The sequence below is a fragment of the Symsagittifera roscoffensis genome, chromosome 1 (genome assembly GCF_963678635.1).
Source record: "Symsagittifera roscoffensis chromosome 1, txSymRosc1.1, whole genome shotgun sequence".
Classification (NCBI taxonomy): Eukaryota; Metazoa; Xenacoelomorpha; order Acoela; family Convolutidae; genus Symsagittifera; species Symsagittifera roscoffensis.
In genome coordinates, this window is record NC_087062.1 from 12,180,134 (window position 1) to 12,206,853 (window position 26,720).

A 26,720-nucleotide genomic window follows, 5' to 3' on the forward strand; every position below is an offset into this window, starting at 1 on the left:
CACGAAAACCAATTAAAATGTAAGGATAAATGTTAATTAGCGAAGTGAGTTTTCACTTATTTTGGTCGTGTTTTATTTAGTTTTTTTTAGGAAGTCAAAATGCGTGCAAACTTTTGTATTTGCTCATGCTCTAAGCTTTCATGGTCGTCATAAATGAACTTCGTAGATCACTGCCTCACGACTTGTTTTTAGTTTGCTCGGCTACTCGAGAAAAAAGAGCGTAATAATCAAAGAAATTTTATATTATCACTTGATTCTGCTGGAACCAATAAAAGTAATGTACCTGGTTTGCATCAACTGAAACAAAAGGTGTGACACTAGTAAGTGTTGCGACCTATTACGTATCCCCTAGAAGGAGGAATAATTAATTTTATTCCATTCAAGGAAAATAAGACTCATGGAAGTCTGTAATGTGTGTTGATGATGTTTTAGGTGGAGGTTGTGATGTTCTTCTACTACCAGTACAAGAAGGGGTACTCATCCACTGGGAGACTGTGGTGTTTCTGGTTACTCTCCATTCTCTCCCTCATACCCTCATTTGTAGTCACGCTCAATGTCATTCTCAATGACCATGTTGAGAACAAGGTACGTGTTAATGAGCGAATGTATTCATCACTCATTTAGTTAATGTTTTGGTTTTTTTTTTTCAAGAAAAAGTCTATAAAGATGCTCACGCTCAAAAGAATTTTCATCGCTTTGACGTTTGAATTTTTCAAGTTCAGTTCAATTTCATTTCATTAGCAGGCTAATTAGATGGAAAGTCACAATCTTAATGAAAGTGGTGCGAAAAAAGCGTACGTCATTTATAGTTTTAAAAAGGACTTAGCTTTTCAGTTCTTAACGGAATCAAAAATTGTTAATTGATGCCTATTCTTCAGTTGGGTTTTTTTAATGTAAAAAGTGTTAATCATGAAAGAAATTTAACGTGGCAATTTTATTCTCCAATATTTGAAAATTACTGTCCGAGAGTTGATGAACGTAGATCAGACTCTTATATAATTGGCTCAATTTTTCCCAGCTGGTTTCTTTGAATGAAATTAGTGTCGATCATAGAAGAGCCTTAACATGATATGTTTTTCCTCCAGAGTTCGAAAGTTTTTGTCTTCATCGTTTTGGGAGATGTTCACTGTTCCCTTTGGTTTTTCAATTGCTCTTTTCGTGTCTCGATCGGTCACCTGTCGTCGTTTCCGGTGTGTAGCTTCAGTGCCTAGTAGTTGGTCACTTGAATGGCTAGAAGATCATACTCCCTGGGTTAATCGTCGTGACTGCAGGTACTTCGAAGTTGCTCTCTATTCGCTTTAGATCGGAGCTTTTTTTATAGTCTTGAACTCAGTGAAAACTCTTATATAGGTCTTGGTGATTTTTTTTCTCAGGGGCAAGTCTTAAAATTTATTCGCGCTAAAAATTGGCAAACTCAACAGCAACAGTGTAAATGTCCCAAAAAACAGATCAACTTCTAGTTTCGAAAGTGGATTCAAATTTTCAGATTTCCCAGCGGAATAAAAATTTTACCTTTTGATCTAGTTTTCTCAAACTGAGTTTATTTTATCCAAAAATATATCAATGATAAATTGTTCTTGAAATTCAGAGAACTTTTAGGCAGTATAATTTCTTCTTTGAGATTCGAAAGTCTGTTTTTTGTTCTGTTTCCTTGCGTTCACGACTCTTTGGCTACGCTTGTTGGGCTATGTTCTTGAGTAGAATCTCTCTGCAGCTAAAAGCAACCGGGATCACTCTAGCGTCATTCGTTTTAGGTAATGCTTCTAGTAGTCTTCTCAACAGGTGTTTTTAATTGATACTTCTTAAATTTTTTAAAAGTGTTTGTCATTCCTCGCTCATTACTATCTGAGACGCTCCTAACATCCAAGGTCACGACCATCTCGTCCATCGGAGCAATGAGGTCTGGCTTGAGGCCTTTCTGATGATCTCTTCCGTTGTATATGACTGTGGTACTTTTCGCCCTCGTATATTTTCTCTGCTTAGTCATTTTTGAGTTGGTCCTGACCGTAATTCCATGATTAAATCAGTGCCTGATGTGATCATTTTTAAACTACTGATCCACTTAGAAGTGTTTGCAGAACTGGACTGTTGGAATAAAGGTGACCGCGTGTTTTTTTACCATCTCATTCGTTCAATAATCCTTTTTCGTACCTATCGAAACATTCTGGAGTAGTGCTGTGCCGGAGTGTTGATTTCTTTTTGGGCTGCTATATCATTTTTTTAGGATCACTTGCAACAAGCGTATGTCTTCAGTGGTCAGCAACAGGTCGTCTGCATATGCGGTAGTTTTAGTCACTCTTCCGTTTTCTTTCAAGCCAAAATTATCTGGTACCAGTCGATGAGGACCTCATCGAAAGCAAGGTGGTTAAACGAGACTGGGGCGTTATGATACACATTGTCTAATGCTTCTTCGGGTGTATCTGGGCGCCATCAACCAGGAGTGCTGCTGCCCTTTTAAAAGTTGCTTATGATTCAGTTCGACAGTCCTTCGTCTTTCTGGTGGTTACGCAATTGCTTCATGGCTCACGGAGTCGAACGCTTTTTTAAATTCGACTAGGGAAATTGCAAACGACTTAGCCTTCCTGTTGTGTTTTCTGAGCAATTCAGTCCGTGGGTCTATATTTTTAGCGACCCCATTCTTCTTCTGAAGTCCTTCTGTCAGTCTTATCCAGAGGCTTGCAATCATAATATGTCCAAAGCCACCGTGCTCAACTGCATTACCAATTTTTTTCGGTCCCATTTGTTCTTTCTCACTTTCATGCCTGCAGAATGTTTGTGCCTCTTCAATGAGGGCTTTGGTTCATTTCTCGAAGTCCTGTATTTTTCTCGGTACGTTTTTTTCATCAATAATACATTCGATGAAGACCTGGGGTTTTTGGCAATCTTTTTTGACCTTTTCATAACGGCAATCTTGCTCTCTCTTAGTCAAGCAGCTCTGCGTCATTATTGGCCAGCTTTGCCTTAACTGTGACTCATGCCTGTATCTTCTATGCACTCCTTAGGCAGTCTTGGCGTTGAACTCGTCGCAACTTTCGCATTTGAGTTTTTGCATGATCGGGTCAATTGGATGTAATACTTCAACCAGGAGAAATGCGAGTCAATTCTTCAAGCCGCGGTTTCAGCATCAGCTTTGCCCCTTGTTTCTTTGATGAAAGACCACGGGTAAGGTATGTGGATAGACATAAGAGAGTCGTCAATATTCTTTGTTTTGGCAATAGTGCTGTGTTAAGAAATTACATTGGGTCAGAACCGGTTCACCATCATCGCTTTTAAGCTGTTTTTTTTTGCTGTTTAAAATAAGTATTCACATTTGTGTGAGCTCTTGTTTGTTCCAACCATGAAGTGAAAAGGAACTTTGAATTCAGGTGTTTTTTTTCTACACTCCGAATCATGTACCCCAACCGAATTTCGAAGGAAGTTGAAAAATATAATTTATTAAAGATATTTCAGCCGTGAGTCGAGCTATAATGAAAGTTTCTCGAAAAGTTGGCTGAAAAAGCTGTTTGAAGTTTTGGTTTTTTAGACCATTTTAGAGCGAAGAATCGTTATCTCCCTAGATCAGCTAAAATTGTCCTTCAAGAGCTATAACTAAGCCCGTAGGGCAGCCAGACCTCATATTTGGTCTCTTTGTGCTCAAAAACGATAGAATTTTTGCTTGAAATGGTCCGACGACATTCTGATTCTAGGAAGGCAACCGCAATTCTTGTTTCGCTTAGGTGGTTTTTATTTTGAAACTTTTTCTCTGATAATTTTGAAATAGAATCTATTTAAACACAAGCTTTCTCAATTGTACGTTGTCAACGTTTTTTCTCCTTTACACGGGATGCATTTTGTATTTTAACTTTGAACCTAATAGTTTGTTTTAGGAGTACGTGCAGATGGGTTCGATCAATCATGCCTTGTTCCTCGTGCTCTTTACATTTTGTCTCATCAACTTCTTCCTCTACTCCGCTCCAACTGTGGACTACGAATTCGCCAAGGTCAGTTATTTCAAAATGGGTTTATTCATACTTGCGCTGAGATAGCGTCCACACTTTGGGCGACAAAAGTCGGGGTTTGAGTCATTTAGGACTGTACTTAACTGAACATTTGTGGTTAAATAATCATTTGTTGGACAGACATTTGTCTTGAGATTTTTTTCACGTGATGTGAAAGTCATTGACTTTCACGCTATCCATTAACAGAAATGACAATGGCGCAAAAACATGATTGACTTTGTTCCATAAATTAGATTTTAAGTTTCGCAGCGAAATAAAAAATACATGTTGGTCCAGTTTTTTCAAATTGCGTCAGTTTTATGGATAAAGGGTCAATCATAAAATATTCTTGCTTTAAGATGATCTCAGTCTTTAATTGATCCACAAGACTGCACTTATCTGATTATCTTTTTATGAATATTGATTATAATAAAATCAGATTTATCGAATATCCATGCCTCAGTGGGTGTGAAATTGTTTGAAATGAATTTTTTTGCGGAATTTTAATTTACGGCGAGCAGATATTGAAAGTCTTAAGAAAAATGTTTTAAGTTTGTCAAATTCAGATGAAATTAATGCGCAAACTTTTACCTTGCTTAACTGTTTAGCCATGGTTACAACATCCAATTATCATGTTGAGCCGATTATCAAGGCCATCTGATATTATCGAAAGTTTTGATCGAGAGATCTGGACAGTTGTCCATTTAAGTAAATTTCGTGGTTTAAGTACTTATCTAACCCCCTGTTGTAGAAGTTCCACCCGGAGGAGTATGCTTCGTTCGTGTCTCAGTTGACAATGTGGTGGGCCAATGGCATGATGTACACTGGGTTTAAAAAGGCACTAGTCCTGGATGACATCTGGGCTGTAAGGGACGAAGACAGGTCTGAGGAGTGCACTAGGGTGCTGGCCAGACAATGGAACAGAGAGCTCAGAGAGTGAGTGGATTTGGTTGGGTGACAATTCGTAACAGACGATCATTCGTGAAAAAGTATTGACAAAAAATTACCCCTTGCTCCGCTGCGCTCACATTCGACAAGGTTAAAGTGCGCTTCAATCTACTGTTACGAAGCGTCGTATGTTACGAATTGTTGTCTGTTACAAATTTTTTGCTGTATCTGAATTAGAAGGCTTCATTAGCGGTATATTTACATGTGCTTCGAAATTTTATTACTAATAAATTAACGCTTTTGATGCTTTTTTAATTCATCAATGGAACCGAAAAAAGCTGTTTGTTTCATACAACAGTATTATAATTAAAATAACGCGAGATTTTTAAACTGCATAATTTATAAGCAATTTTGTCTAATACTTCCTAATTATTACCTGCTAACTTAGTAAGCTTGCCTTTTGTTAATTTGAGTTTTTTTGTGAAAATCATCCCCCCACACGCCATATTAAGTACAAAGTGATAAATTTCGCTCCTGCTAACAAATCAATTCTGGCAAATAAGCTTCTTTCAACCAATTGGAGCGATTTTTATGACGGATTAAATCTCCGCCTACGCGGTAATAGCGCGACATATATCGCGCTTTACTTGTCCCAAATTGGCCAAAATGGCAATCTTTAAACCGCCATAACTGTACGAAAAATGATCATTGGTAAATTATTTTTTCGAAATTAGGCTCAGGACAACAATACCTTTTATCTTCCATCAAAAATGGCTAGTTTAAAAATTCGAAATTTGACTGAAGAAAAAAAAACCGTGGCCAAGTATTCCGTTACTTTCGATACGAAAGTCGGAACAATAAAGTTTGTGTGCAGCTTAAAGCTCCCGTATCTTTACCGCTTTCTCGCTCGAGTTTTCGAAGTTGCTACTTTGCCTCTGTGTGTGAATCGTATGATTACCCTTTCGATAAAGGGTAATCATACAATTCCCCACCGCAACTTATAGAAATTGCCGATCAACAGAATTATAGCAAATGGTGTTGCAATCGGGTTCTAGATTTTTTCCCGTAACCAACCTTGTCCTTCGCTATTGAAATTTGCCCGTATTTCATTTTGTGTTTTAACGATTGCGATTAGCAAGCGTTATCAAATCAGAATGTAGACTTTTTACGGGCTAACGACTAGTTTAACAAAATCAGTTGAATCGTATCTCAATTTCAGCTGACATGCTCAATGCAGCTGACATGCACAATTTCGTGAAATTTCAAATGCAGCTGTCATGCTCAATATCATGAAAATTCAAATTTAACTACTGGGTGGGTACTAGTTACTACAGGGTAATTTCAGGGGACTCAAAACTTTTAATAGTTTTTTTTTTACAAAATCGGTTTTTGGTCTCAACTGGTCTTTGCTCAAAGATAATGTCTCGGTCTTGTTTCAGCGTCTTAAGTTTTGTTGCTTGTTACACTAGCAAAATTTAGTGAGCGTTAGTGTTATACTACGACTATTCTTTTTTCTAACTTGAGTCGCAAATATTTTTGTTCGTTTTGTCCGAATAATTTAAATCAGCACTCTAGGTCTTGGCGTTTTTTTATTATTCCATCTTTTCTGTCGTTACCGCCTTTCAAATGATCTCGAATTGGATTTTTTTTAGCAATGGATACAAGGAGCTAATGCTTCATATCGACGACAACCATCAAAATCCCTCAGATGAAAAAATCCATGAAAACGGAAAGGAAGACGAGACAGATAATTTACCAGATGTCGAAATTAAGACAGGAACAAAAGAAAATGAAGGCGGGAAAGACCGTGAGCGCAAGGGGAAGCCGTCTCTTTTCTGGGCCATGATGAGGGCTTATAAGGGACACTTGACAGTTACGATGGCTTACAAGCTCATCAATGATTGTTTGACCTTCACGGCGCCAAAAATTATGGAGTTAGTCAAAAATTGTCTTTTTTTGTTTCATTTGATCTTCATACATTAAATTATATTATAACGCATGTAGTCATAATTGACAGTTACGATGGCAGTAATTTATAATGGTGAATAGTGGAAAAGGGTAATTAAGTGATGTGAATTGATAGACTGTTCCTGGGCTACATGGCGCTGGATGGATCGGCTGTCTACGGAGTCTCTCTAGCCCTGCTCCTTCTAATCAACAACGTCATGCAGACTGCTTTCCTTCAGAGATACTTCTACGTGGGTACAATTGTCGGAATCAGACAGAGAACAGCACTCATCGACATGGTCTACCGCAAGGTAATAGCCAGCGCTCACCGCTAAAATGATTCAACCCCTAAAATGATTCAATAAAATGATTCAACCCCTCAAAATGATTCAACCCCTCACCGCTAAAATGATTCAATGAAAAAGTAATGGCAATGTGAAGCGCGAGAAGGATGGGAAAAGATCCATTCTCTCTAGTTCCGCAAAAATTTTTTAGATAGAACGACTGAGATTCTAGGTAAAACGACCTGAGGCTCGGATAATAATGCTGATCATAGTAAATATAAGCATATATATTCAAACGTTTTATGTTTCGTTTTCTTTCATTGAATATAAAACCTGTAAGACAGAACATTTAAATTGCAGCACTGGTGATACTTCAAAATATTAGCGGCAGCTAACAAAATTTTTAAGGACGTTGTTGTTTGGGTATGATTTGTCCGATGAACTTCTCATTCAATAACTGTGGCAAATTTCCCATATAAACTAACACATTGAAAGATCATCTAATAAAAATAATGGTCAATTTAGCAGTTACTCGTAATGAATACTGTTGAAATTTCATGGACAGAAAAAAAAGGAAATTTTCCATGGAAAACGGAAAAAAAGCCATATGAGGTGAAGGGGAAACAAGAAGAACCAAAGCTTTTAGTTAGGTGAACAATCACCTCTAAATTAATTTAGGCGGATTTCTTTCTCATGTGCTGGAAGCTTTTATATTCTATTTTTTCCAGATAATCTTTTCTAAGATGCTAAAAATAACCAATCGTTATCCATTAAAAAACACTTTTTTAATTTTCCAAGCAGACAATCGGGCCTCTGATTGGGAATCGGCCATCTCCGGTGCTTCTGGTTTTTGTATACCATCACTTCTGAATTTGGAGGCTTGGATGGAATAAATTTGGATATATCTGAAATATCAGAGGGGATTATGAATTGCCTCAGAGGTGTATAATTGAAAAGAAGTGAAGGCTGAACCTTTCTTTGTTTTAGTCTCTAGTTCTGAGCAGTCAAGGTCGTCAGGAGTCCACGATTGGACAAATAGTGAATCTGATGTCAGTAGATGCGCAGAAGTTCATGGATCTCATGACTTACATCAACCTCCTGTGGAGTGCACCGTTTCAGGTAAATCAGCAAAATCGCATATAAGTACTCAGTCTCATATGCACTTAGGTTTCGTGCGATAAAGTAGCATATGTGGTGGTACATTTTGATCACGTTAATGAAAGAGAATGTAATGCTCACAGCTAACAGATATGTATTTACTTATTCTTTACTGGGAATTCGCCTTTTTGTTTGTTTCAAGAGCAGTAATCAGAAAAAATTTATTTTATTTTATATCATATATCCCGAATGATATTTCTTCCATGGATATAAATACACACAGCTGCTTTATTCGTGCTAGTGTTTATCGGTAGTTAAGCGTGCGTGGCTGAGTGGTTAGTGCGTGAGACTCAATTTCTCGTGATTTCAGTAGGTCGCAGATCGAAACCTAGAGCCAGCCGAATTTTCGCGAATTCGAGGCTCATTTATACTTTTTCTTATTGCACTTTCTAGAGCTGATTTTTGTCGTGTTCACGCTAGTGTTTTCGAAGCGCAGCTTCGCCTGTGTAATAAATTGTTTTCAGGCTAATAAACCAATAATTATTGTTATACAAATACATTCACATTTGCAACCATTAAACCATAGCCTGACAGATAGCCACGAGACCTTCTGGCACCTTTTCATACTTCTCTGAGCGGAAAAGTTAAATTGTTTTCTGAATCGGTATCGACCAAAACGCAAAAAAACTCCTATTGACATGTAACCTGTTGACATGTTATATTAAATTTTCTAGCTGTTTGTTATGTTCAATAGATCTTCATTGTTCAAAATGAAGTAATCTAAGAAATGGTGGCTCTCTCTGTTTGAGGCTGCTTTGACATTTGGGTAAATTAACCTCAATTTATTCCGTAGTTAAAGATGCCACTGAGGAATTTTTGTCCTAAATGCGGTTTCTTTGTTTTGATATTTTACTTAGGTTTTCTTCAGTTATTACGTTGGGTTAAGTATCTACTGGATAGTTTTCTGAATTATTCAATTTAATGTCTTAAAAATTTCATAAATATTTAGTTCAGTAGATGTTTACATTTTGTGTTTGCCTTCCCGTGTTACTCCTCGAAATGAACTGAAGTTAGTCGATTTTTTTCTTTCAAATTTTGTGCTGCATCGCAAGTGGCGCGAAGCTCGGCTTCGCTTCTGCTCTGTGTAATAAATGGTTTTCAATTTAGATACAATTTCTGTAAAATCCTAATTGTTGTGATAAACTTATTAAATAGTTTTAGCCTAATTGTTGTGATAAACTTATTAAATAGTTTCAGACGAAATGAACTAAGATTAGTACGATTTGCTTCGCGTTCTCTTACGACATCACATCGCTGTATTCACATGGCAGAAATGGCATTATTGCGTGCACACCTAGAGAATGCCAATTTATCAAACCCAGAAGAAGTGAAAGGATTATTCGAAAGCTTTATTCACCGAATGGAGACATTGGACAATACTATCGAGCATCTCAAGTATGAAAATTCTCAACTGCGCAAGGACAATGTAATTATTCAAAACCGTGTACTTTGCTCTGAACGATATTTATCACGATCATGTTTGACATTTCTTGGCGTGAAATCCGGCGTGGATCCGATGGTACCAGTACTTGATATTATGAATCGTGTTCTAGGAGCTAAAGTGTCACCCGAAGATTTGGCTGCATGTCACTATTTACCGGGTAATGCAGAGAAAAAACCAATTATTGTTAAATTTATTTACAATGGGCAGCGTGACTATGTATGGCGAAACAGATTTACGTTAACTGACAATGAATCGACGAAGAATATTTTCATCGTTGAGAGGCTTCCAGAAATTGACCGAGATACAGTGAATTATGCAAAAGAGAAAGGTTTGAAATTTAAAACAAACAATTGTCAACCACTTCTCAGAATAAATAATAAATGGGTTCCAGTTAACAGTCGCGGTGAGATTGACAAAGTTGCCAGCGGATTTTCGGAAGAATTAGATGGTAACAAAATGGATACAGGAATTCAGGGAAATACACAGATAATCGACGAGTCTTCTTATTCCAGAAATGAGTTATTCCAAATGAAACATGGTACTGCGAAAAACAAATATGCAATGTATGGAAAACCTAGAGGGGAGAAGAGGCAACGAGAGAACGTTGATATGGAAGATAAACTGGACAAATTGTGTGGTCTAATTGAAAATGTAATCGCAGTGGTAAGCTCACCACCTGGAAAAATGGCAAAAGCGCCGGTCAATGTGATAGAGCAGGAGGACGCGGGTGAGATCGAACCTACTGATACTTAGCATTTTTAAAAACCTAATCGATGACTTTGCCAGCTGATAAAACACTTCTTTTTCTAAATATAAGATCCTTGCGATGCAATTTTGACAATTTAGTGGGATTTATTGAAACTTATAACGAAAACCTATCGATTATCTGCCTTTCGGAAACTTGGCTAACTGAAACAGACCCATTGGCAATGTACAATATTCCGGGATTTCAACCTATAGTTTCTAGATGTAGAACAAATAAAAGGGGAGGGGGGTGTTGCTTTTTATGTTAAGACTGGCATTGACTTTATTATAAATGAAAATATTGTTTGCGAAAATGGGATTGAGGCATTGTGTATTAGACTTAAAAATGGATCTCTATCTTCAACAAACATTTGCGTATTTTATCGTCCGCCCAATATAAATATCGATCATTTTTATAGTTTTCTGGAACGCAACTTAGAAACGATGGTAAATTCAAAAACAATGTTCGTTGGGGATTCTAATATTGATACACTGGTTGAAAATAGTTGCTCAAAAGGGTTGAAAAATTTAAGTAAAAGTTACAATTTTGTTATAAATAACGCCAACGAAGCAACGCGCGTTACTAACCGTAGTAGTACTTGCATTGATCATATAATTTCAAATTTTCCTGTTGCAACACATAATGTAATTTCTGGTATTAGTGATCACAATATTATCTTCGCCGATATTAACGTGGTGTCAAACATAGATGATAACTTGACTATTCGTAATCTGTCTTTTCTAAAAAAATCAACCGAAAAAATATTGTTTTTAGCAGATGTGAACTACCTGTTAAAAAATGTACCGGAAGGAACATGTGATGAAAAAGTTGAGTTTCTGATTAAAACAATTATCGATTGCCTAGATGTATTCGCTCCATTAAAAGTATATGGTAAAAAACGAAAAGTGAAATCACAATGGATAACTCCAGAAATTAGAAAACTAATTTTTAAACGAGATAGACTTCTTTGCCAACTACAGGCCTGCTGGTCGACTGAAGCGCATGTCAATTATAAAATCATTCGCAATAAAGTAAACGCCTTGCTGCGATTAGAGAAATGGAACTTTTATACTAAAAAAGTGGAAAAGGTGACTAACAGTAAAGATTTATTTACGATTTTTAAAAATGTAGGAATAGGAAAGACCGGAAATAACACAACGACACATATTGATGCGAATAAATTGAATACTTTTTTCTGTAGCATTGGGTCGAAAATTGCATCGCAAATACCTTACTCATCAGTACCGATATGTAGATCGCCAAAACAAGTGCAATCAATGGTAATGTTTGAAACTAACCACAGAGAAGTTCTAGATGTTATCAATAGCCTTAAAAGTAAGTTCTCATGTGGACCTGATGATATTTGCAATGAAATCATCAGGCAGTTAGGAGTGGTAATTGCACCACTAATATCCGATATTTTTAACGAATGCATTCACCTTGATGTTTTCCCAGACTTACTGAAAATTTGCAAAGTGGTCCCTATGTTGAAAGATGGAGATAAAACAGATCCTGGTAATTACAGACCAATTTCGCTGTTGTCTTGCCTGAGCAAAGTCGTTGAGAAACTTATACATTCGAGGTTCATTAATTTTTTTGAGAAATTTTCTATTTTAAACATGAACCAATATGGTTTTCGATCTAAGCGATCTACGATTCAGGCTGTTGCGAGGCTGACCGAATTTTTAAGAGATGCTACTAATAAAAGAGCGGATGCAATTGCTTTCTTTTTGGATCTCAAGAAAGCTTTTGACACGATTGATCACAAAATTCTGATGCAAAAATTTGATCATTATGGGATCAGGGGTAAAAGTAACAATTTGATTAGAGCCTACTTGACTAATAGAAAGCAGTATGTTGAAATTGGAAATAATAGATCAACGCTTGAAAATGTTTCAACGGGAGTTCCACAAGGATCTGTTCTAGGTCCGCTTCTGTTTTTGATTTACATAAATGATTTACCTGATAGCACTAGTTTAGATACTACACTTTTTGCAGATGATACATCCATTATGACTTCTGGTAAGAATTCTGGAAAGAAATTAAGAACCGAGTTTGATATAGTTTACAATTACTTATGTTGCAATAAACTTTCACTGAATACTGATAAAACTGTTCTGCTCAATTTCAGCAAGAAAAATGGAGAAATTGGTCTTGATATAAAAGGTGAATGCATAAAAATGGTTAATTGCACGAAGTATTTGGGTATCTACATTGATTCAAAGTTAGACTTCAAGATGCATATTGAACATGTTATTAAGAAATTGTCTAAACTGTGTCGAGTAATATATCGTTCCAGAAAATTATTTAATATTCCAATGCTTCTACTGATATACAGATCCTACATCAAACCTGTTCTTCAATATGGCGTATTGGTTTATGGCTGTGCAAACTTAACAGATCTAAATAAAATTTTAGTAATACAGAAGAGAATAATACGTGCTATTTTTAGAATTGATTATAGAGAGAGCACAGTTGAAAAGTACAGACTGCATAAAATTGAAACGGTATTTGATCTTCACGTTTACGAACTGTTTAAAGATATTTGCTACAATAATATTTGTGATAGTACCACGACTAATAACGTGGCGTACTGCACTAGGAGAGTTGCTTCTGGAAAAGTTAATAGTAAAATACAAAGAACGAAATGTTTTCAAAATTCCATAAATGTTAGAAGAACCATTATTCATAATTATATAACTGCATCTGGTTTATTGAATGAAGATGTGACAAGTTTGCAGAGACATCAACTCAAGATTTTTATACACGATGTTTTTGATAATTATCTGCTTGATAATAAGGAAGTTCATAAACAGCTGTATTGTCATTGATATTTGAGTTTAAGGTTGTCTACTAGATAAGCCGTAGGCTTTTTAGACAATCCTTGTTGATGATTGTAAATATACATATTGTTTTGTAATAATCATCAACTGAATTAAATATTATTATTATTATTATTATTATTATAAATTCAGATTTTCAACTACAAATTTATTCTCACAATTTGGCATTAACTGAAAAACAGTCCGTGAGCCTGTTTTAGATCCTGTTGGCGATGATCTTGTTGTATCAGCAATTGGGCCTGTCTGCTTTTGCTGGACTCTGCTACATGGTTCTTACGATGCCAATAAATGTGGTGTCTGGTAATACGCAGAAAAAGTTCCAGGTGAGAATATTTTTTCTTTGTTTTTATTATCGGAATGCTGTCTTTGGTGTTGACGTTTGCTTGGCGTCTGTATTTAATCAAAAAACGCTTGATTGAGTCCGTTTAGCAGTGCAAGTCGTCTTTTTTATTTGAAAATTTCAAATGAATGTTTTGGGCTTTAGAATGAGGTGGCTGTGTGTTGGAATGATTAGTGTTCAGGTATTAAGTCTTCTCATAGCTTATCAACAATTGATTGCTACCATGATTAACTGTTGATCAATGCTGTCATGTCGACATTAAACTAGCCAATAACTGCACTATGTCAGGTGAATTAAGAAATATGGTAAAGATTTTGACGAAATCATCCTTTGTAAATGTCACTTTAATACCTATAGAACAAATGATAATAAAATGAGTTAATTGTTTAAAACTTGCTAGAGATTGCGGTTAATTTTCTAAAAATGAAAATGAATATCACATTTTTATAATGAATTTAGTCTTTGATGAAATGCCTAATATGTTTCCAAGTGGTGCGAAACTCCGATTCGCCTCTGTTGAATAAAAAAACTGACATTGTTGTTTTAAATGGTCCTAAAACTTGTCATTGTTATCAAATTAAAAAGTTTTATCGATTTTCTTGTGCATGCAAATTGCGGTTTGAACAGTTTTTAGACACCTTCATTTAGTATTTTTTTGATTGGGGTTTGGGGAACTTGAAAAGAGCCGTTATGGGAAAAAGTCAACGACTAATTTCTCCTGAAGAAATTTGAGTTATATCTATATAACCAAATAATTTCGAAGCAGTTAAACCGAGCTGCGATGATAACAGATGGGAACAATATACAGGGTGGCCACGGTATCAGTGCCAAATCAGTGCGAAGCGTGATCTGTCAGTGCGATCAGTGCCAGCAAATGAATATCAGTGCTAAATTTTTTCATCGCGCTTCGTTGCTTAATCGTTCAAAATCAAAAATCTAAGCAGGCGTACTCAGTATAAGTTTTTTTTTCAGGTAGTATGAGTAGCTCTGAGAAGAAATTAGCTGGGTCAAAGAATTTGGGTCACAAAAAAAGGTCGGCCAATGAGTTGGGCCAATGAAAAAAAAAGTTGGGTCAAAAAGCCAAAAAAGGTTTCTTTTTTTAAAATGTCAGTGCCAGGCATTTGTTTTCATCAGTGCGAGTATCAGTGCCGTCAGTGCCTGCGACTTCTGTGGCCGCCCTGATAGGGGACGTTCAACAGGGGTCTAGGACAACAAGCCGAAGGGACTTCAAGCCGAAATTAAAACTTTACAAGCAACCCAAAACGCTTTTTTATCATCTGCAAAATGTTGCTTTTCTAAAATTTTGGCAAGTTAAGTCCATAATAAGCGTTATTCATGACAATGCGCCGCTTGTGATTCGCATCCGTTAATAACATCAGCCGGTTTTTGAAATGCATAAATTATAAACATGAAAAATGATTTCAAACATGTTTTACTTTTCAACTTTCCGGAACATCATTTGGAGGCTTAAATTATAAGCAAACGCCAATAACTAGTGAAGAAAGATCATGAAATTCAAAAATTCTTCAAAAAAGTTTTCAAATTGTTCATATTTAACGACTTTATAAGGAATTATTCGGCTTGAAGTCCCTAATTTTACAATTCGGCTTGAAGTCCCGTCGGCTTGATGTCCGGCACACCGTTCAACAGTGCCGAAAAAGGCGGGAAAATTTCAGAATAATTTTCACGCATTTTCTAAAGAGCGGGAAATTACTGACGCTAATTATCAAAGAAAATCACTCCAATTTTGGCGCCAATATTTCTGCAACTGCAAATTAAACAATTATTTTGGCGCCAAAACGTCTAAATTGCAAATTTTCTCGCTCAAAATCCTAAAGTTTTTTTGCCGCACTTAATATGTTGAAATTTATTCAAATTTTCGGCACTGTTGAACAAAGTTTTCATTTTCGGCACTGTTGAACAAAGTTTTCATTTTCGGCATTATTGTACTTCGGCACTGTTGTACTGCCCCCCCCCCCCCTGGTATAATTTTTTTCCGTCTGTCTGTATGATTTTTCGGTACTAGGCTGAAGGGTTTTAATGGGAAAGAACCGAACAATGCTATCTGAACCGGAAGCCACCCGATAGAGATGCCACCCAACAGGCTGATGCCTTTTTAGTATTCTCCCAGGCCGAACTAAATTGTAAACAAAACAATTTTATCTGTTTGGTGATTATGATTATTAAGATTATCAGTGAGAATATTCTAGAATATTTTCTGTGTAGATGAAACAGATGAAGGCTAAGGACGGGAGAGTAAAACTGCTGACTGATATTCTGAATGGGATCAAAGTATTGAAGCTGTACGCGTGGGAGAATGCATTCATGAGCAAAGTGAATAAGATCAGAGAGTGTGAGATAAAGTTTATCAAGAAGACCATGTATCTGCAGGCAGTCACTGGATTCTTTTGGATATGCGGACCATATATGGTAAGAGAAGCCAGTCTGCTGGATTTTAAAAAGCAATTTGGTTTGACATCGTGCTCGAAGTTAATGAAGGTTGTTCCACAATTAGATTAATGGCATGCACCAAATTCTGTCTATATATTTGAAAACAATTCATGCGGAAAAAATGCATTTCCAGAAGATAAGCAGAGAATGAAAACAATGATACTTTTGCAGAATTTTTGATAACAGAAGTTGTGCTATTTTACAGTACACCCCTCCGCTCGCACTGCTTAGTTTGTATTTGACAATTGACGTGCATGTATGTTTCATCACAAACCGAATGGGATATTTTTTTTTATATAAACCGCAGTTTTTTGCATGAAGCCTTTTTGGGGTATTTTCAAAAATTTCAACATGTTTAACGAAGTGAAGACATTTATTTAGACCGCAAATTTTTTCTTTAATGTTCAAGTTTTTTTTTTCACTGTTTGATTTACTTTTAAGAGTAATCACCGTAGTGAGTTTTGATTTTTTTTTCGTGAAAAAGCCTTCAAATTTCTTCACGCTCAATTTTGATTTTTTTTGCGGTTTGACTTGTGATTTCTTTTTAAGTTCAGTGCATTTCCATTGTTAAAAGGAAGGCAAACTCCACTATCGAACAGCAAAGTGTAAAGGTCACGAAAACATGATCGACTTCTAATTTAAAATTGAAATCAATTATCAAATTTTCCCAGCGAAATAAAAGTTTTACCTATTGATCCAGTTTTCGCAAATTTGGGTAATTTAAGCAGAAAACTGTCCATCATAAATTGTTTTACAAATTCAAAGAGCTTTAAGGCCGTCTATTTTTTTTCTCCGAAATTCAAAACTTCGAACTTCTCGATTTAATCCTGGTTTTTTCCTGAAAAAAAAATGGTTCCAGCTTTTTAGTTTGCTGTTTATTTTGCGGTTACCATCAGACAATAAGACAGTTGGGTAAATTTATGATTGTGAGTTTGCTGATATTAAACACCCCAGTTTGAAGTTGCATTGCAATTCAGAAAGGTATCATTGTTAATGCATTATTTTGACATGTTTCAGGGATGTACCAGCACGAATACGTAGTTTTACTCTGTTTTAACTATGTTCATTCTTTTACCCTTAATTATTATAAAACATTGATGTGACATCAATGTTTCATCGATGTGACATCTATTTTAGTAATGTTTAGATACCTTGATGTGAAATCAATGAAACATCTACGTAACATCCATGTTGGAACTAAATTTCACTTTTTACGAAGTTTTGATTTGTTTTCAAAGTTTTGCTAAGTGTTATTACAAACGATCAAAATGGCCTTACAGTATAAAAACTCTCAGAAACCACGTAAGCAAGCGGTTTTTACGTAAGTAAAAGTTGAGTTACGGAAAACTAATAGTACATGTTTACCGCAAGACAATTTGAACGAAAATCAAAATTAAAAAAGTGCTGGAGATGCATAACATTTTGATTTTAGTATGAACCATGATACAAATGATTCTATTGATTCTGTTAAACAAGTCGTCAGCCCGAAAAAAGTGTGTTTCGATTTGATAACACTTTTTAATGTGTAAATTTCATCACAAATGATCAAAAATATTTTGTTCGCGAAATACAAAAAGTTTTGAGAGCATATATTTTTTTTTACAAGTATATATATACAGATAGAAGCAAAGCCAGCTGTTAAAATTGTCATATATTTTTTAAGGATGTTTCCTTGAGTCGTGATGAGGGCAAATTCCTGAGGCTTATAAACATCACCTTTAAACCTGTTACTGTACAAATGGACGAAGTTAAGCGTAAATCATTGATTATCATGTGTGTGTTCATGTGTTTTAGGTTGCTCTGTTTGCGTTCACTGCCTATATATTGGCTGGAAACACCCTCTACCCAACCACTGCATTCGTCTCTATCGCCCTCTTTAACATTCTGAGGTCAGTCATATCGATGAGAGGGCTCTTTACAATTATAGTTTTTTTTAACAGCATATGCCTATAATTACAATCTGTGATAATGATATTATTACAAGCTATTGTGTTTAACTGTTAGATTGTGTGGTTTGTGTTTTTTCGGTTTTTCTGTAGAGACCAGGTTTTCATTTGAGTGAATAGGCTTCAGATTTTTCTTAAACAAATTGAAATTCATTTGCTAAAAGGAACGGAACGGAATATGCAAAAATTGTCCTAGAGCATTGGGTCCCAAGTCAAATCACTTAAGTCATATTTTAAAGTGAGCTGCGAAACTCACGAAGGCTCAGTTTCTCCTAGCCAGATCTGTGATATTTCTGCTTTTGTATACGAAATGCTTTTTCACCTCTTGAAAAAATAAAAAATTAGTTCGGTTCAAAATGCGTGCAAGTTTTTGGAAATGTCTGCTGATGTCTTCGGTTCGAAATGTCTGCTGATTTTTTATGCGTCTCTGTCAACCACGCGTTGTTGAGAGGGAGTTTGTGAGTCTAGGTTTAATGTAGTTGTTTTTGACTATTTGTGTCCTTCAGTTTACCCTTTTTAATATAGCATATTTTCTCAATTTAATCGGGTTCACCATTGAATTGATATTTATTGCTGTTGGAGGATGGGACCGCGGAAAAGCTTTTGTGTTTCTTCATGCAACGTTTCTCATGCCCCAGCATTTTTGAGAGGTTAGAGCATTGATGTTTTGATTAGTTGGTGTTTTTTGAAGAAAAGAAGACAAGTTACGCTCTTCGATAATTCGAAGACATGTTACGCTCTTCGTGATCGACTTTAATTTTCAAAAATGGAATTTAATTTTTCAATTTCTTTATTTCCCAGCTCAAAAAGATTACTTATTGATCCAGTTTTCTCAAATTGGGTTAGTTTTAGCAAACAAGTATCTTGAAGTTCCAAAAGCTTTAAAAGTGATATAAGGTCAGTTATTTTCGGCCTTCATTGAGTTCATTGGCACTTCTTTTCCAATAGTCTGTTGTTATTGTTACTTATTTGCAATTGTCTACCGGTTTTAAGTCTAAACTATCTGCAGAGATAAACGAATGAAGTCGCTTCTCCTCTGAGTAATTTTTATATTTGCCGAATGTAGGTTCCCGATGTCTGTGCTGCCGATGATCATTTCACAGCTGGTGCAGGCCAAAGTGGCAATGGACAGACTGACTAACTTCTTCCTCCTGGACGAACTGCAGACAGACGCCATTTCAAGGGCACACACTAAAGGCAGTTATTCTTTTTTACTCAGCTCCACGCTCCCACTTCACACTTTCATTCAGAATCAATTTTTTAGTGTGATGAGTGGTTGCACAAGTAGGGTAGAAACATATCCTCATAAAACTACAATGTAAAACAAGGATAGTCGATTACTGTGCATTTTAAATTCATTGTTGTTTGTTTCTGCGTGGTGTGATAAAAAAGGTCTGAACGAATGAATAGAACTTAGGTATTTTCGGCAGTCATAGTAAAATATGCCAATTGGAAATCAGTTTTTTTAAGAGAAAAATGACTAGAAGAACGAAATAAAAAACCTAAATGAAGCTAACTAACTTCAAAAATTAACTTTACTCAATTACTGAATTTTCACGGCATAAATTAAGCATAAATGTAAGCCTATTGTAAGCCTCGCTCACCTTATTTGCCCGAAATTAGACCAAAACATCCAAAATTTCAAACCGCTTTTTTTCGACCAGTAAGTTTTTCAAATTTGTTAAATGCTTTGATATGTTATAGCACTCGACCCATTCCGATCATTATTTGTGGTACCTGATTTTGTGTGGAAAACAAAAAGAAAAAACTAAACCACGCGAATGCAAAGTTCCTCCCCATTTTTCAAATGGTCAGAACAATTAACTAATGATTGCTTGTCGCGGAATTTGTATGCTAGAAAATTAAAATGTGATGTTTTTTGCATGGTTATTTGCATCGAATTTTAACGTAGTGAAGTGTCAATGAACGCAGTGAAGCCATTTTACGTATAAATAAAAGCACGGTACACAGAATTTGCATCTTTATGATGTCAACGAGCAAATGAACGAATTTTTCCTTCGTTGATGTCGTTTTCTCTGCCGCTGTTTGTGATATAGAAATCAGTGAGTTGACCGCTTATGAAAAACCCGCTTTTCGCCGCTTCCGATTTTTTCTAAGCCGCTTTTTGCTTTTACCGCTTTTCTAAATTATAGATATCCGCTTTTAAAGAAAACAAACAAGGAAATATTAATTGAATTAAATCAATTAGTTTAAGAGTACAGAAGATTCTCGAGAACTTTTGCGCCCAAGCGTTTACAATTTTTTCAGAGAATGTTTCCGCTGCCAGAAAAAAGCCTCTCGACAGTACCTGTGTCAGGGCTCACAGAAAGTGCGTTGAAAACAAAGTTTTGTATGCTTTCTGGATAAGTCGACCAAAAACGAAGTGGGTTGTTGATTTTGACAATGGGCGAGAATAAGTAACTCGACAAGCGCTCTGCAAAATTTTTATGTGTGAATAATCGCTTTTCTGAAAATGAGCCGCGCTTTTCTGCCGCATTTACAAAAATCATTACGCTTTCGCTTATTTCAACTGGTTTACCGCTTTTTCCGGCCGCTTCCGCTTAAAGCGGTCAGTTCACTGATAGGAATGACTTTTGACACATGATTAAGTGAAATTAATTGAAAAAAGCTAGCGTAATCGAAGCTCGAGAAATCTGAGTGAGAAAACTTTAAGACGCCTTATTTTGACCCTTATACCGCGGAAAGAACTTATACCTTATACTTGGTCCGGCGTCAAAAAACGGTCGTTTTTGTTTTCACAAAACAAGCCTTAAAAGGTCTTAGGTGCTTATAGCAGAAAATTGGACAAAATTAAGAGAAAACTTAACTGCTTATGAGAACTTTGTGCGTAGATCAAAGCAGAGTCATGTTTCCAAAAAACTGGCTGGAACAGTTCTTTCATTGGCTTATTTCGATCATCAGCGCGTGAAGTTTCTTATAAGTATAATGCCGATTAGTGACGCCGGACCAAGTATTCACTTTATTCTTTTGTGTCACATTTCCGCGATATAAGGGCTAAGTTAGGCTCATCTGAGTCGATAAATTCAATTTCCTCGTGTTGTTGGTGAGGAAGTTTCCACATGAAGGACATCACTGAAACTGATTATGATATACTGGCTGTTTAACCCCTTTTTCAAATTTTGATCCGTCTTTCCAAATAGTTTTACATAGCCGGTGTGAACTTTTCAACGCTATATCTTAGATAGTTGCAGAGAAAACGTGCAGAGAATAAATGTTCATCATAAATTTAGAGAGCTTCAGCGTGATATTTTTTTTGGATTTCGAATATTTCAAAAAGTCAATTTTTGTGCTTTTTTTACTGAATTCCTTGATACTTTTCTTGGTGTGTCGGCTATGTTTTATGATGGCATTTAGGAAATCGTAATTTAGTAAAAATCAAGCGGGACTGGAAAAAAACCGATGAAATTGTTTAAAGGGCTTTATTCCAATTCCACCTCCACCCAACTTTCATAACCAGAAGTTTTTCGGTGTAACTAGTCGTTTTTAGAATATTGTGAATGGAGACCGGATGATAACAATTGCACTTAGTGCATGGTTAGAAGGGCTAAGGTTGGGTATTTTCAAGTCTTAAGTATCGTAACTATCTTTTGTTATTAAATGGTATTGATAAATAGTTCGGATGTATTCTTCAGGAAACGCGATTGAGCTCAAAAACTGTTCTTTCATCTGGGATGTAAATGACAAGAAAAAAGACGGCAAACCCAAAAATGGGTCTCCACTTTCAGTCAAGTTTAAAAAAAGCAATAAGGAGCAGGAAAACGGTGTCAAATCGGAAGAAATGGAAGAGAAAAATTGCGATGAAGAAGATCAGCTGCTCACGACGGACAAAAATCCGAAGGTTGGCCAAGTTTCATTTCAATTGTTTTAACTAACTTGATTTAGATTGGTTTTACTAGGTTTTTTTCTGAATTTCCACTTAAAAAAAAACAATATATGAGGTTTGTTATTCAATATTTGAAGTCAATGCGACATTCGGGTGAAAAATGCGCCACGGGACATTTCGTAACTGTAGATTAAGCTCTCAACAAAGATTCAGGCGAAGCTTACCGACCATGGTAAGTTTTTTGCTACTTGCCAATGCCTTGTGATGAATTTTAACGGCCTTCAAATAATGCTAATATTGTTATTAATTGTTTAATATGGCTGATGGAATAATGAGTCACTCTTTCCTACTACAATCCTCCAGCAAATTATATCCATCTGTTCCATCTGTTAGATTTTATTAATTGTTGCAGGTGTCGTCGACCAGTAGATTCACCCTGGACAAGATCGACTTCAACGTGGAGAAGGGCTCCTTCTATGCCATCCTGGGAAATGTCGGCAGTGGGAAGAGTTCCATGTTGAATGCCATATTGGGAGAGATGAGGAAACAGTGCGGATGTGCCAATGTAGATGTAAGTTTGTTTCATTTATGGGCTGTTTAATTATTCTTCTTTGCTGTACCTGGCATGAAACTTACGTTAATGTTGCTCGATTTTTTTCATATTTGGCATGCATGGTATTTACCCGATTCCGCACACATTTTAGTCTTACTTCGAGCGAGCATGCTTAAAAGAGGGCTTTTATTTAAGCCGTGAAAACTTAATTTTGCTCCAGTAAATTTAGTTTTTGAAGTTTTTTTAGCGCCATCTTGGGAATTAAAAAATTATTTAAAAAAATCATTTTCTGTTCATTTTTTAATCTTCTGTTCTGAAGAAAACTGTCGTCGAATATGTCTAACTTACTTTTTCTATCAAATATGCCTTAGTTCTATTCTTTTGTTTATATCCTCTCAGCATACCACAAGCAAAAATTGACGCCATTTAAAAAAAAAATGGGGAGGAACTTGGTATTCGGGTGTGATTTAGTTTTTTTTGTTTCCATGCAAAATCATCGGAAAGCGTCGAGTGGTATATCATTTTAAAGACCTTATAGACGTGATTCCAACAACATAAAAATTTCTCCCAGTGTCGAGAAAAACCTGTTTAAAATGTTTGATTTTTAGTTCAATTTCGAGCGAAAAACCCAATTTTAAGAATTTTTGGTCGGAACAGTCTAAGCTACTTACACAACAACCGGCTATCCTTGTTATTTTGAATTTTTGTATTATTGTGGTCGGAATTTTTTGTGCTACTTGCACATAATCGGCTATCCTTCATCTGTTTTTGTGATTTGAGGAAACATAGTTTCTTGTTGTTTTTATATTTGAGGCTCATCAGTTCAAAACGTTTTAGTTTTTTGTCGTTTCTTATTTCCATAAAATGCCTTTGTGGTGCATTGTTTTTATGAATGCTGGCTGCCCGGATTTTTTTTCTACAGACAATACTTCGATTTGTAGCGAACAATTTTTTTTTATCTTGAATTGAATTAACATAATACCAAGGAGGGGCAGATCTAGATTTTCTAGATTTGAGGAAGGGGGCGTTGGATTTTCATGAAATTTTCTAGATGTGGGTAAGGGGGGCGGGGGGGGGCGTTGGATTTTCATGAAGTTATTTTGGTTACTTTTTTTGGTCTTTGAGCACACAGCAGGTGAACAATATCAGGCCAAAAATGACCTTTTAAGACTTTTTTGGTAGGTTTTGAGAAAAAAAGTGTTTTTGGCGTGCCCTGACTCGCTCCCAAATTAGTGTATATTGGCACCAAAGCTGCCTTTTCAAAAGTTAAGCGGTTGCTCGAACCAAAATGGATTTCTTAAAATAGTATTAAATCGGGGTCCAATCCAATTTTCTATTCAGTGCTCATCTTCATGATATGCTCAAATCTTGTACTTTCAGGGTAGCATAGCTTATGTGGGTCAGCAAATGTGGATTCGAAATGCGACAGTGAAAGACAACATTCTATTTGGGAAGGAATTTGACTCCGAGTTGTATGATAGGACACTAGAGGCTTGTGCATTGGTGGATGACCTCAAAATATTAGACAGTGGAGACATGACTGAAATTGGTAAGCGCTATCAATTTTTTTTTACTATTTCCAGTTCTTTTATCATTTTTATTGCCAAACTGTGCGCTGTTTCACGGTCCCAAATAAAGTTGTCAAGGATTTTATATTATATTGTTTAAAGTATTTTATATATACCGAATTAAGCGTTGAGAAAATTTTGAGGCTATTTTTCAGTTTAGTCACCTCTAGCAAATTTAAGCCAATCATGTCATGATGCGCTATTATGATAGGGCAATACGTATTTGTTAATGGGCGGGGAGGGAGTTGGGGAGATAATAAGAATGGTATACAAAAAAGTGTTAGCGTTGACTGTGCTCATCAATGTACTTCTGTTTCTGTTCCGACCATTGAAAATGAGGAGGAACTTTTCATTTGCGTGTTTTTTTCTTTTTCGTTTTTGCGTTCCATGAAAAATCACGTAACACAAATAGTGATATATCATATTAAGGCCTTTTCAGTCCTGATTCGATCGGCATTTTAAAAAAGTTTTAAAAAGTTCTCCCAGTGTCGAGAAAAACAGGTTTTAAGTTTTAAAGTTATTAATTTCGAGCGGGTAAAACTAGCAAGTGGATCTTAACATGTCTTATGATTCAAGTTAAGAAAGAAAATTTAGTGTTTCTGCAGTTCGAATTTTTAGTCTTCAGAAAAAATTAGAAAAATCAATTAATTTTCTGGAAAAAAATTTAAGAAAAAATATAAGAAAATATACATTTATTTTTTTTTATTTCTCAGGGAAACATTTGTCTAATATTTATAATATACTAATACTTGTGAATAAAGCCTAAGATATTGACTTTCGATCAGATACATCACACCACGAATAAAAACGACACAATTTGTAAAAAGTAAAAAAAAATTGTTTTTTAAATATTGTGGTCGGGTATCCTTGTTATGATTTTGCAACCGGGTATCATTGTTATGATTTTGCACCATGTGTGTTTCCAGGCGAGAAGGGCATAAATCTGAGTGGGGGTCAGAAGGCGAGAGTGAGTCTAGCCAGAGCAGTGTACTCGGACAGAGACATCTACTTGTTAGATGACCCTCTAGCTGCTGTAGACGCACATGTAGCTGCTCATATCTACGAGAAAGTGATAGGACCACAGGGCATGCTCGCAACCAAAGTTGGTCTTTTAGTGTTTATCGGCTCTTTTTGTTCCGACAGCTGAAATTGGAGAGGAATTTTGTCCTCGGGTGTCTTTTAGATTTTTTCCACGCAAAATCAGATACCACGTCAATTTTTCGGAATCTGTCGAGTGATATATCATAATGAAGCTCTTTCAGACGTGATTCGAACGACGTGAAGAATTTTTCGCAAATATCTTCCAGTGTCAAGAAAAACCATTTTGAAATGTTTCCTATGGTATAATTTCGAGCCAGAAAAACGAGCGACTAGGTCTTAATAAACAAAACGTTTTCATTTATGTTCTGAACATTTGGTTTTAATTGAGAAAAAACTAGTTCTGTAAGCTTCCTTGCCAGTAAACTGATTTTGTTTTAATCAAAAAGTTTCGCAACTTTGACAAAAAGTTTCCTTTAGTAAGATCTACTCGCTCGCTTTAATTCAGGAATTTTTCTGAAGTTTATCTATCTATCTATGTATACTATATTTACGCTTGAATTTAGCAAGCGTTATCAAATCGAAATATATACTTTTTTTCGGGTTGACAACTTTAACAGAATCAGTTGGTATCTTGGTTCATAATGAATTCAATTTTCCACTCGTCTCCGGCACACTTAGTCTGGACGTAACAAATAAGCCTGTGACGGTAAATGTCCTGGGTTCGAATCTGATCAGGACCTGTTTTTCCAAACAGGAACTATTCCGTTTCAAAATAAATTTCGGCTCATTATTTGTCTGCTTATGTTTTGTCAGCTTACTTGCCACATCGTAGAATTTTTTTTTACTGTGTGCAGTTTTCATTGTAGTTGTTTTTATGTTTTAATTTATTGCTGCAATTTATAACTCTACTAACCTTGACTTCGTTTTTTCCCCTTTCTAAAATTTTTTTGCCCTTAAGTTTTTTTTTAAATCGTTTAAAATCTCAGAACAGGATTTATAGTTCAAATTTTTTCATTACAACAATTTTTTTTTGCTCAAAATTTGTTTTTTAAATCATTAAACGCCGTTGAATTTGTTTCTGGACGTGTTTTTCGCAAATAGAACATCATTCTGGGCAATTTTTTGAAGGTGTTAAGTTGTAGTTCCTTCGAAAAAGTTTCCGTTTTCTTTGGACTTACTTGCTTCCTTTTCTGTCTGCTAGCTTGTGGCTATTTTTGTGCTTTTTCGTGGCATGATAAGTGATGCGAAGCTCCGATTCGTCTCCCGGGTGTGACACGTAATTCACTATGGTTAAGAATTTTAATTAGTTCATGTTTACGCAAGAATTGTTGCTCGTTGAAACTATATCATATCTTGCAATGCTTGACAAGTTTTTTTATTTTCCTGTCTGCTTAACCAATTGAAAGACCTGAATTTAAGGTTGAAACTAGGATACCAGTGTGTAAACGAAGGTGGAGGGCAGCGGAGTGCTGATTGAAATGTTGTTCCATGGTTGAATTCATCATTCTGTACATTATGTAACAGGTTTCTATTTCGTTTTTGCGTTCATTTCGTCAGGTTTGAAATCCTTGTAGTATATTTCAACAAGCAATTCTTGTGTTATAGTATGAACTATCTTTTTCCCCTACCTAAGTCGCAAATATTGTTGCGACGCAAATAATTTTGCGATAAAGTTTGTTCATTCTGAAAGT

The 26,720-nt window shown here is 35.8% G+C and overlaps 1 protein-coding gene across 1 annotated transcript in view; it reads left to right on the plus strand.

The window, feature by feature from the left end:
• The window catches only part of LOC134857317 (multidrug resistance-associated protein 1-like), a 57,546-nt gene that overhangs the window by 9,410 nt on the left and 21,416 nt on the right, over positions 1-26,720 (plus strand). Inside the window, exons 4-17 of the mRNA XM_063873709.1 lie at positions 433-585; positions 3,867-3,980; positions 4,729-4,913; positions 6,518-6,799; positions 6,949-7,123; positions 8,084-8,215; positions 13,487-13,609; positions 15,853-16,056; positions 17,872-17,966; positions 19,090-19,220; positions 21,677-21,882; positions 22,280-22,438; positions 23,801-23,969; positions 24,915-25,090. Of these exons, the coding sequence (XP_063729779.1) occupies positions 433-585; positions 3,867-3,980; positions 4,729-4,913; positions 6,518-6,799; positions 6,949-7,123; positions 8,084-8,215; positions 13,487-13,609; positions 15,853-16,056; positions 17,872-17,966; positions 19,090-19,220; positions 21,677-21,882; positions 22,280-22,438; positions 23,801-23,969; positions 24,915-25,090 (2,304 nt within the window). The remainder of the gene's footprint in view (positions 1-432; positions 586-3,866; positions 3,981-4,728; positions 4,914-6,517; positions 6,800-6,948; positions 7,124-8,083; positions 8,216-13,486; positions 13,610-15,852; positions 16,057-17,871; positions 17,967-19,089; positions 19,221-21,676; positions 21,883-22,279; positions 22,439-23,800; positions 23,970-24,914; positions 25,091-26,720) is intronic.